The following is a 12,128-nucleotide window of genomic DNA, read 5'->3' as shown; positions in this document are numbered from 1 at the left end:
ATACATCCACTGGTAAATCGAGTTGTAAAGCTACGTCCTCGAGTGTGATTGTACACTCACTACATAGAAGATGAAATGTTTGTGTCTCAAGTTTCCATCTTTCCACTAATGCGCTGATAAGTATAAGATCCAATTTGCAGCCCCCAAGCATATGAAATACATGTAAGAATCTGACATCTTGCAAATAATCGTGAATTTTGGTGTCTAGACTCATTGACAAATTTTATATGAACCCCTCCAAAACACAATCATTTGTCTATTTATATCGACAAAATAAAATAATTTAAAAATTAAAAAAATTAAATTTAACTTAATTAAAAAATAGCAAAATTTTAAATTTCTCCTTAATTGAAAAATAGCAAAATTTTAAATTTCTCCTTACCATTGTCGCTTGAGTGGCGAAAATGTGATTGTCGTTGAAACAAATCAAAGAACTTGTCATTCATGAAATTTTAATCGAAATGAATATATAAAATAATTAAATAAAAGTATAGTATTTTTAAACAAGTGTATAGGAAAATTTCGAACAAAACTTAAAAGAGTTGAGAGAATTGAAAAAATTAGAAGAATTGAGAGAGTTGAATTTGAGTGAAAAAAATAAAAAATGACCTGGTATTTATAAAAAAAAATTACCGATTTTAATGACAATAGGAGAAAAACGCATATAGCAGAAAGCACTTCACACACCCTATTCAAAAACACTATATTTACCTAAATTAAATAAAAGGCCTAAATTACGAATTTAAAAAAAAAAAAAAGAAGCAGCAGCATATAAGTCTAATTTAGCCCTAAATTATACGAAGATATTATTATATATAATTTTAAAAATAAAATAACCGACTATTTATATACCAACTTGGTCGTGCTAGCAGTAGTATAAATGAAGGGCCTCCAAACTTCGTACTCATCTCGCGAATACCCAAATTTATTTAAAACCCTAAAAAATTGAAGGAATCATCAAAAACTCTGAAAGCCAAATTGAAACTTTAGGGAAAAAGAAACCATATAATGCAAGGAACAGATGAGCTAAGCATACATGACCTGGCTTCAAGTCTCTCTACGTATAAGGAACAGCTTCAGCAGGTTTCCGATTTTTCTTTTGTTTTTCTTTTCAATTTTCGAGTTAATACTTGCAATTAGCTTTAATTTATAGTAGTTATTTGTATGCCGAAACAAACTTATAACGACCCATGTATGTGATTGGACTGAACCTCTTGTTTTCGATGAATTATTTGTGTCTAGGGTTTTGTTTTTATTACTACTATGTTAATGGATTATTTCATGATTATCTTAGCTTGTCGAGAAATTGGAAGAATTTTATGTGGACTTGCAAAACACGACTAATTAGCTGGTTTTGGTAAAAATCAGGTTAGACAGCTTCTGGCTGATGATCCTGGAAACGCTGAATATGTGGACATGGAAAAGGAGCTCGCTGAGGTGATTCTTGCATATGATTATTTTCTTTTTGCTTGTTCTTACATTTTATTTTTATTGTAGCTTTCTATTTTTTCTTGTTCTTTACTCTGACTTGTCGTGTCATGGTTACAATGCGGCTATTCTGTTTAGAAATGGATCCAACACTTACCGGCACCAAAAAGTGATCAAAGTATCAGTTTTAGTTTGTTGGCCTTTTTTTTTCTTTTAGATGTTAAGTTTTTTTATAAGGTGAAGAAAATGTCATTTCTCTTCCTTCCGTCTTTTGAAGGAATCAACATGTTGCTCAATGAAGCAACGCCAATTAACTGCTAATGGTAATGGCTCTGCTGGAGATTTGTTTTCATTTCAGGGTTGAAAAGGTGAGGGCGGTTAATATTAAAAGAGTTCACAGCTGCAGAATGTGAACTTTAGGGACAAAAAGAAATTTCTGAAATATATAGCTTTGGAAAGATGCCCATCACTTTGATCTTGATTCCTTTGCAGGTGTGCTATGTGTCGTGATGGCCAGCCTGCTTCTCATTCACCTGATTTCCGATGTTCATCTTGAGATTCTAAGTTCGAAATATGATAACAATTCGCCCTTTATTATTTTACTGAACATATAGGTTCATGTTTAGAGATATGCTTGTGCTGAACCTCTGAGGTGCAGGTGATTGCTCTGACAGAGGAACTGCTTGCAACTGCGAAGCAAAATGAGATTTCTGGATCAGATATTGGGACTAGTGTCAGTGCAGCTGCTGCACAATCGAAGGTAATTGAAATTCCTGATTAATCCTTGATTTATTTTTGTAGTTAATTTTGTTTGTCCTAAACAGTGGTTTATTAACTTAGGCAAGATTCTGAATTGAAATGGAAATTTTTATTTTCTTTATACTATTTATTGTACAAATACATGCATGTGAGATGTCACAGATTAAATTTTTTCCTTATATTCAATTTGTCCAGTAACCGTTCCTGTCTGATGAATGTATTTAATGCAATAAGTTCTTAGATTTCTTAACAGTGTTAGCATAAGATTTGGGTAGTTGGGACAAGTAGTTGAATAACATAATTTTTTGCAGGAATTGAACTTATCTCCCATCATTTCCATGAGTTCTCTTTTTTTTTTCCCTATTAAATACTTGCATTGGAAAATTCATTATGGCAAGCATATATTCTTGCTGGTGCAGGAGTTCTCTCTCTTTATTTTTTTAGGTACTAACGTCTCATAGATTCTTTTCTATATCTAGGAAATGGTGAAACCATCAGATTATAAAGATAAATTTCCTGTTGGCACAAAAGTTCAGGCTGTCTGGAGTGAAGATGGAGAGTGGTATGCGTAGGAACAAGTATATTTTTATTTTAGCCAATAGTTTTTTCCCTCCCACTTCATTTGCCTACTTTTCTATGTTTCATTTGTTGAATATTCAGGTATGATGCAACTGTTGAGGCTGTTACTCCAAATGGTTATTATGTGTCATTTGATGGATGGGGAAACAAGGAAGAGGTACCATTCTGGTTGCCACATGAGATTCTTACATAAATACATCCACTTGAATTTTAGTATTCTATTACTTTTACTAACCTACTAGATTTTGGTTATGTTAGCATCATGGCTTATTTTCGTTCTCTGTTTAAAGATGGACATCAATGGGTTTTGACATCACGAACATGGAGAAGTTCAATAATCATTTTAAATGCATATTTTTCTTCCTCTATCTTCTAATATTCCTATTGTAGCATTCCGATCATGCATTCTTTATATAAAGAAAATTGATAATTCCATGTTAGCTTTATGGGCATAAATTGTGGTTTTGGAAGTCCAACGTGCATGTGCACATACACATAAACAAACTGGAAAGCACAAACATGCTTATACTTGTACACCATCTTTCACTACTGCATTAGTTCCACTAGTAACAAAATGAAATTTGCAATTTTTTAGTGGGTTCGACATTTTAGTGAGAAAGAGAAGAGGGAGATTTTTCTTTTTAGGTTTATTATTTTTTTTGGGGGGGGGGGTTGGTGGTGTTCTCAAGTAGAGATGTAATGAAATAGCCAAGGCAAGCTTCACTGTGCCTCTGAATTGGCAAATTTTACTGAAGTTGAGCTTGAGCATGCGCTCCAATCAAGCTTACATTTATCTTCAAATTCAGCAATGTAGTAGTGCTTCGGCTTGGTTGGAACTAATTTGTGTCGAACAAAATAGTTAAGTCAATATTTCTTCTAGAAAACAATATCCACAATTTAATTTGGAACAACAGAACAAGTCGAAATTAAGAAAAAAATGTTTTGCATGTGAGATAGGCTGGAAAACTTTGTGGAGGTCACAAGGTAAAACTTGAAAGATGGAAATGGCTTGGGATCTTGAAGAGAATGAGGAAATTTGAGGGCATGGAATTGGTAAGAAGTATTCAGAAAGGAGTTGTGCATGATAATAAAAAATGTTGCTATGATGATGTGTTTGGGTTAAACCATTGGTAGAGAATGGGAGGCTAGGTAAGTAGGATGCATTATTATAAAAAAAGAAAGGAAGAGCTCGGAAGTTGAGTCTTTTTAGATGGAGTTCAAATACTTGATCCAATAGTATTTGAAGTAGTCATTAAGATAAAATTTCTGACATAATTCAAGGTATAGTTGGAACTTTAAAAATCAAAATAAAAATTATAAGAAAATTCTACTGAAAATGTTGAAGAGCATAATAAGTTGACCTAACCAATGTTCTAGCTTTGTTTTATTCATTAAACAACCTTAATAAGGTATATACAAATAAAGTTTCTCTCATCCCCTAACGCTTGCTCATAGTTGTGTACTAAACTTTTTGTTTTTTGGGAATGCCTAAAAGATGTAATGAAATAATATACTCACTATATCTTTAGAAGTTTGGCAGACTAGTTTATTTAATAGATTAAATTCATGCAAATACTTTTTTGCCTCAAATTTTTTTTTTAATATTATAAATATATTCCAACATAAGACACTCACAAATTGCAGTTTCCATCTTGTAGTTTCAAAACCTATGTTTTCCCTGAACATCTGCAATTGCCTAATTTCCTTAAGACTTTTGGGATCTCAAAAATACCCTTGTTGACATTGACATTGTATGATTAGATTTTATGAATAAATAAATTGGTTGCAATTCTATGGAGGATCCATCAAACTTCTGACTCCGTAACAGTTAAAAGGACTTGCAACAGATAATGACATGCATTTGATTAGTATTTAAAAAAAAATATTAAAAACATGTTTAATTGTGCATGATTTTCCAAATGAGTTAAAATTTAAAAATTATCCTCCAAAATCTTTTCAAAATAAAGAAAATGGGAGGCTTAAGGTACTTGACACTTTGATCCCTAACTAGAAATGATGATTTGTCAATTTATACCATTGAATAATCCACAGAGCTAATTGTAAATGATTCCTTTGTGACATAGAGAGGCCTTTTAGTGGAATTCTGGGCAGTTTATATTAGTGAAGAGGCCTTTATATCTGTTCTGCTGATTGGGCTTTGGAGCTTTTTATCTCAAAAGACTGTTTTCTTCTTTTGGCTTAGAGAATGAAAGGTTTGATTAATTTAACAGTTGATTTTAGAAACATAAAGAGCTTTTAGCTGTCTTCAAGTGTTTACTTTATTTATTCCAGGTTTGCTTCACTACATCTTCCATTTCTTTTTGGTCAAGTTATGAGATAAAATCGGAATTTTTTGACCAAACATGATTGAACTTTAATGTAGAGGCTGCATTTCTGTGTGCTTACGGGCATTGCGGTTTTAGTTCCTTATGCCAACAATGACAACCTATGTTTTCTGCTTCTTGTTTGTCAATCCTATTTGGTACCTACTAATTCTTTTACCATGTGCAATTTCACTGCCAGGTGGATCCTGCCAATGTAAGGGCGATTGAATACAATGCTTTGCTAGAAGCTGAGAAGGTTGCTGAAGCCACAAAACAAGCTATTAAACGGAAGATTGCTCAAGCTGCTTCTGTTGACTTTCAATCTCGAAGTTTACCAGCAAAGCTTCGAATCACTTCTGATGACCCTGAGGATGTGGTAAGATAATCTCTGTTGCTGCTATATAACTTTAACATTATGCGGAGGGGAATCTGAAATTCAGTTTATTTCCATGTCTAGTGACTTTTGATGTCCTTAAAGCTGTCGTATTAACGTGCAAGTTTATGAATAATCATACTTGGTTATCCTGTATGAGTTGATTTTAGATCTATTTTGCTCAGACTTGGGTACAGTCATGTGTAGTGGTTGACTCTTCAATTGAGTTAAACTCAAGACTCGGGATATGGCATGAAAGGATCTGAGAAGAGGATAGGGATGTAAGGACTCGTTTTATATATATTTAATATAATTATAAAATTTAATAACGTAAATGATTGGTTTGGTTTTATATATTATGAGGATGTATATATCTCATTATTTCTGTTTTTTTCTATAAAAAACAATGTCTAATTTCCTTTTAACCATTATTAATTATAGATGCTTTTGAAAATTTTAAAATATATTAATGTACTATTTGGAATGAATTTATACATTCAATTAAAAATAGTATGGACCTTCATATTTTGGGTCTTAAAACCCAACTAAGATAAAGGCCCTGATTTTTTTTCTAATATTTACTTTTTTTAACTTTTTACTTGTACTTAGTGACTGATTAGCTTTTTATTCCTTGATAATCGAGATTTGCATCTGATCCTTTTTCTCTTTCATCCTGCCTCTTCTTTCTTTTTCATCTCTTCTCACCTAGTCACAAGAGTCTGACAAATCCGACACATGTCCCTTGTCCTTGTCCATGTCGTGTTGACATGGGTATGGCTTGCATTTTGCCAAGTCTTAGAGTTTTAGACTTACGGTTTACATTTAAAAATGACCTATAGTTGATACCCTTGAAAATTCCGGAGCTAGTAATGCATTTATTTTCTACTTGTGATCTCCAAATGCTGTAATTTTCAATCAAATCATTTTACCTACCACCTTCTATTTAAACGTTGGCAGAAGTTTATTTTCTATTGACTTGATGATTTCTTGCCCTGTGGTGCATAGAAAGCTGCCAAACGGAAGAAGATACATGCTTTCAAGTCAAAGATGCGACATGAACAACTTGAAGTGGCACAAAATAAGCGGCAGAATGCTTGGCAGCAGTTTCAGACAACCAAAGGCAAGACTAAAAAGGTCAGTCTAGCCAGCATTTTATGATATTTCCCGATTTTGAACTATTGTAACCAGGTCCGTTTGGTTGATAAGGAAAGAAAGACCTGCCAAGGATGACCCTCCTTTTTAAACAAGATGTCCCTTTGGTAGTGTTTGAATAAATCAGTTTTGTTAAAATGGTGAAGGTGTGATTTTCGTGATGGTGGAAACTTACCTCTTGCTTGGCACATAGAATGGAAAAAGGGGAGGATTAAAAATTTGTCAATCTAATGCTTAAGCTACAAAGTAGGAAAGTGGTTATGAATCTGAACTTTTTGATTAACAAATTTTCCATCCTCACTCTTTTCCTATCCTTTGTACCTAGAAAAGCCTTAATATGGAATTGTAAGATAATGTGTTAGTGAACATAATCTCTTTTAGTATGCCCTTTTCAAGTTTTTTCTTGTGGATTAAAAATTTGTCAATCTAATGCTTAAGCTACAAAGTAAGAAAGTGGTTATGAATCTGAACTTTTTGATTAACAAATTTTCCATCCTCACTCTTTTCCTGTCCTTTGTCCCTAGAAAAGCCTTAATATGGAATTGTAAGATAATGTGTCGGTGAACATAATCCCTTTGAGTATGCCCTTTTAAAGTTTTTTCTTGTTGATAATTAGCAAATTATTTAGATACATAAGAATGTAGACTGAGATGCTAAAATCCTAATTGAAGGCATTCTTTTTAAATTTATAATAGCCTTCTCATTTAGTGAGTTATTAATTCCATTGACAGGTTGGTTTTTTCTCGGGGCGTAAGCGTGAGAGCATTTTCAAATCACCGGATGATCCTCAAGGTAAGGTTGGTGTGACAGGGAGTGGAAAGGGCTTGACAGATTTCCAGAAAAGAGAAAAGCACTTGCATCTTAAGGGAGGTAACGTTGAGATAAGTGATGACTAGGCAGGTAGAGTTCCTACTATACTTTTAGTTGCCTTAGCTTTGTTTCGCACTCCATTCAGTAGTTTGACAAGTTCCCAGTTAGGGGGTGTTGTAAACATGTACTTCCCATCATTCCTCTGCGCCAGTATTTTGTGCTTGCAACTTGTTAATTATACTGTAATTGTTCTTTTTTTTCTTCCTTTTCTAAGAGAGATCTCACAATCATTGTCTCAGCCTTTGCGTTTGGTTGTTTTCATGATGCTTCTACACTATATTTTTGTTGAGACGGAGAGGGGAAACTAGGGATGTCAGTGGTTAGTATATATATATATTTTAGGTATTAGAATTGTTTATAAATGAATCCGAGCTTAGTTTAGTTGTTTCATGTAGCAAAAGTTGATATGGGATTCCAATACTATAATGTGCAACCCTTTTTCTATCATTGAGAAATGATAATTTTATGTTTTCTTCTTTTTAAACTTTTGAACTTCTAATGCATGCATCATAGACCAGAGGTGGAATAAATGTTATAGGTATTAATAATACAACTTAGCGACGACGATTATTATTTACAATAGTTTTATGAAGTTCAATTATTAATGGTAAGTACTAACTACGAGTCTTAATTCATATTTTGCGTCGAGTTTTAGCAACTTTTCTTGCGTGGGGTTGAGTTTTTTTGATAAGTCCTTAAAATTGGTAAATCATTTCGTCTTGAATTACATTGGGATTTGAACTTCTTTTAATCTAATGGTATTGTAAATGTTTTTACATTGGGGTTCAATGGTTCAATGTTTTTTAAGTAATACAAAAAAGTTCGTTAGAATAATTAACCTGTGGGAGTAGTAAGGACGGTAAAATTCAATGGATTGATTTGGAAAGAAAAAGAGGTGGTCCAATATAGAAATAATTACTCTAAAAAGTCTAGTTCATGGCAATACAATAAGGATGAGAAATACGTAAAATGTGGGCTAGTTTATACTGTGCTTTGAACTTCGTATCTGTATTTTTTTTTTAAATTTAGCTAGTAATTAAATGTCAATTTTGTCCTTTGGTAACTTTGAAATTGATGTAGCATTTTTAATCAATAACAGTTTTTTCCATTATGATGTATAACAAAAATTAAATGTATATCAATTTATTAACAATTATGAATTTTATTTCAAGTTTAAAATAAATATGAATAAATGATTGTCTAATTATCTCATCTGAATATGAAAAATCAATTATTTATATTCATTGTGGATGTATTTTCTTTTAATAAGTATATATTTCAATTTTTTTTATAAAAATAATAGGTTTAATATTATTATATTACAATTAGAAATGTATAAAAACTTTCAAGATACATAAAACTGTTAAAAAGATTATAAAATTATTTTATGTAAAAAATGAATTTAGACAAATATATGTTTAGATTTAACTGAATATAAATTCTAGTTTATCCAAAGTCATTTCATATTCACTTTTTAACATTTATATATTTTTAACTTTGTATATAAAAAATTTAATTATATAAATATTAAGTACATAAAATATCAATATTTTACAAAACCTCAAGAAAGAATAAGAAATATGGCATTATATATATAGTACCGACTAAACATGTTTTTTAAATATTTTTCTAAAACTCATGATAGAGCCACGTACACCATAAAAGTTATATATATATATTTAAAAAGTAATATAATTTATCTAAAAAAGTAATATAATTGGCAAAAAATATGTTTCCATAAAAAAAATAAAACTCGTTAAATTTTTTTTGAAAAGTGTTATGAATATTTTATTAAATAAATATCCATCAAGATCTAAATAAGTTTTGATATATTTTAAATTCTAATAGTCATTAGAAGTAGATCTCTACTTCATTTATATTTATTATGCCTATAAATAGACTTCAGAGAAACATTGTAAAAATTCCGATTGATCAATAAAATACGATCTTTTTTGCTCTCCCATTTTCTTTGTTCTTTACTCTTTGTCCATTTATTTTATAGCATGTTATCAACACGATTCTCTTTTATTTTATAATACGATCATTCCAAACTTGATATTTAAGTTGTTGTCGATTGCCTTTTAGAGCTGTTGTAATTTCAGTTTTCAATTAAGGCTTGCGCATTATATGTAATCATTATCCAAAGAAATCTATAAAATCCTTACATGGGTGATGACGATGATGTTAAAGATTTTCAGGTATATTTTACTATAATTTATTTATTATATCATGTTTATTATAATTGGAGACTGATCATAGCAATATGAATAGATGGATTTTGATTTGAAATCCATGCATATTTGCAATGATGATTATGAAATAAAGAATCAATGGAGAAGTTTAGAAGTCTGTCCTATTAGATTTGTTGCATTCCCCAAAGTGAATGCAAAAATAAAGAAAATAAAAGATATAATCATGGACCACTAAAAGTGGGAACATAGTAATAAATAAGAGAACAATGAGAGTTCTCAAGATAACTCTGCAAAAGGTAAAGATAACTTATGTTATCAATGTGATATGAAAGATTATTGGCCACATATGTGGCGTATGCTCAAATATTTTGTTTCTGTTAATATTATTTGAGGAAGGATATGAAAATGTAGTAATATATTTTATCATTACAGATAGAAAATATTTATTTTATTTGGATATTTGAAGATTTTGGCATATTCTCTAAAGCGGATATTGTAACACCCCAAACTCGGCTTAGACATTATGGCCGAATTTGGAGATGTTACAAAGAAAAGTTAAGAATCCGATCTTATAACATTGAAACCTCATATAATTTATTACTAAAAGAGTCCACATTTTAGAAAGAACATATTATTATGCTCATTAATGAAACCATTAATTGTTTGCTCTTTCAAGTAAAACGATAATTTGTAGTGGAAGTTTAAATGTCTTTGCATTTTGAAAAAGAGTTTTGGTTCGCAAAAACGTTTGTTTGCGTAAAATCGTTGTTTTCATAAATTATTTTGTTGAGCATGGCAAGAAACTTAAATTAAATCCAAAACCAACAACAAAACCAAAAAAGTCCAGAGAGTCCCATATTTTAAAACTCTCAAAATAAACGAGAAATATAAATGAACTTTTTAAATAAATGAAATTTACGAACGTGTGGACACCTCTGAGCCTTCATCGCACCGACCTGCCTAAGCTTGAGGATTATCTGAACAGAACAGACAAACGGAAAGTGAGTTTTAAAAAAACTCAGTATGTAACTCAACGGAAACATATAAATGCTCAAATTTTTTGCATAATAGAACAGATATGGACATAAGTCCTTAACAGAATTAGATCAACAACAGAATCATACAAATATGCAAAGTCTTACCCCCATCTTCTACACACCAACTCTGACCATCCCAACGCACCACGTGGGGCATAAAACACCCACCCAGCCCTACACACTACATAGTGTCCGTACGACACTTATTAGAATAATCGCAGTCATGCTGCCAGAATAATGGCGAAATATCGCCCAACGGAATACTTCCTCCACATAAACATATTCCACCCCAAACATAGATACAGATAAACAAAATAACAGATAGTTTGCATACTTATACATAACAGACATAATACACGCATATACGTGAAGAGCAGATCATACATATCATGTCTCATTAATCTCGTACAAACCTTATTTAAGCCATTTTCAGTCTAACATAATAATAGGTTTCATGCTTAAATGTTTGTTTTGCCCATATCGACTCTGCGAAAGATCCATAATCGATCAAAACGACGCGTACGACCTTAGGAAAAATTTTAAAATTTGGGCCCACATGCCCGTGTGGGCCCACACGCCTAAATTGGCTTAGGCCGTGTGACCTACACAGCCACACACACACTCGTTACATGGCCGGACACATGCTTATGTGGCATCGACAGGCCAGATTTTTGGCTTTCGTCGAATGTCATTTTCTCGATTTTTTGTTACACATTTGGTTCGTTTTTTATGTGAAAGCAATCCCAAGAACTTCAAACCTAAGAAACAACATTCAAACGTCTATTTTAGCAATCAATTTACGAATTTAACAAGACTAAACTAAACAACGCACACGAACTTACTGCTAACGAACACGATTACACACAGAGATTAGACTGTTGGAGTGAAAACCATTGCTTCACCGTCTTTTCCTACACAATAGATTCACAATAATCAAATCCCCTAACTACACACCACTAGGCCATTCCAAAAGAAAACTCCTTAAATGGCATACAGAAACAAAAAACTAAAACAAGAAACAATAATAAGCCACATACCACTTACCAAACCGAACGTAAACACCAGAAATCGAAGCATAGCGGTTTGAGTGAAAGGTTTGTGATAGAATTAGAAAGAATAAGAAGGAAGAAGAAAAAAAGATATTGACATGAACAGGAAAAAGAAAAAAAATTAGATGGGGGAAATTTTGGGAAATTGAATTAAAATAAAAATTAAAATAACTAAAATCCCAACTTCCCACTAAAACCAACAACTGATTCTCATCCAACAACCTCAGACTTCCAATTCCACCAAACTTCTACTACACAACTAGCACACACCTACAGAAGCAAAAGTAACATCCTTCACTGATACGGGGGTTCAAACACGAGACCATAAGGTAAGCTAACATCTTACCACTTGAACCGGCAAGCTC

At 32.0% G+C, this 12,128-nt stretch overlaps 1 protein-coding gene across 2 annotated transcripts; it reads left to right on the top strand.

Moving 5' to 3' along the window:
- Positions 1-843: 843 nt before the first annotated feature.
- On the top strand, positions 844-7,723 carry LOC107962291 (survival of motor neuron-related-splicing factor 30). 2 transcript variants are annotated; one of them, XM_016898609.2, is made up of 8 exons: positions 844-1,083; positions 1,369-1,437; positions 2,087-2,188; positions 2,667-2,749; positions 2,848-2,923; positions 5,290-5,466; positions 6,469-6,597; positions 7,347-7,723. In XM_016898609.2, the coding sequence occupies exons 1-8, from the start codon at positions 1,009-1,011 to the stop codon at positions 7,509-7,511; spliced, it is 876 nt and encodes a 291-aa protein (XP_016754098.1). In that variant the 5' UTR covers positions 844-1,008; the 3' UTR covers positions 7,512-7,723. The 2 variants fall into 2 exon arrangements, with proteins under 2 accessions (XP_016754098.1, XP_040971828.1); XM_041115894.1 differs by having other exon boundaries at positions 876-1,083; positions 1,378-1,437.
- Positions 7,724-12,128: the final 4,405 nt, after the last annotated feature.

The sequence above is a fragment of the Gossypium hirsutum genome, chromosome A06 (assembly GCF_007990345.1).
Source record: "Gossypium hirsutum isolate 1008001.06 chromosome A06, Gossypium_hirsutum_v2.1, whole genome shotgun sequence".
In the NCBI taxonomy this organism is placed as follows: domain Eukaryota; kingdom Viridiplantae; phylum Streptophyta; class Magnoliopsida; order Malvales; family Malvaceae; genus Gossypium; species Gossypium hirsutum.
Note: the sequence above shows the minus strand (reverse complement) of the source record. Positions and strands in the feature narration are given on the sequence as shown.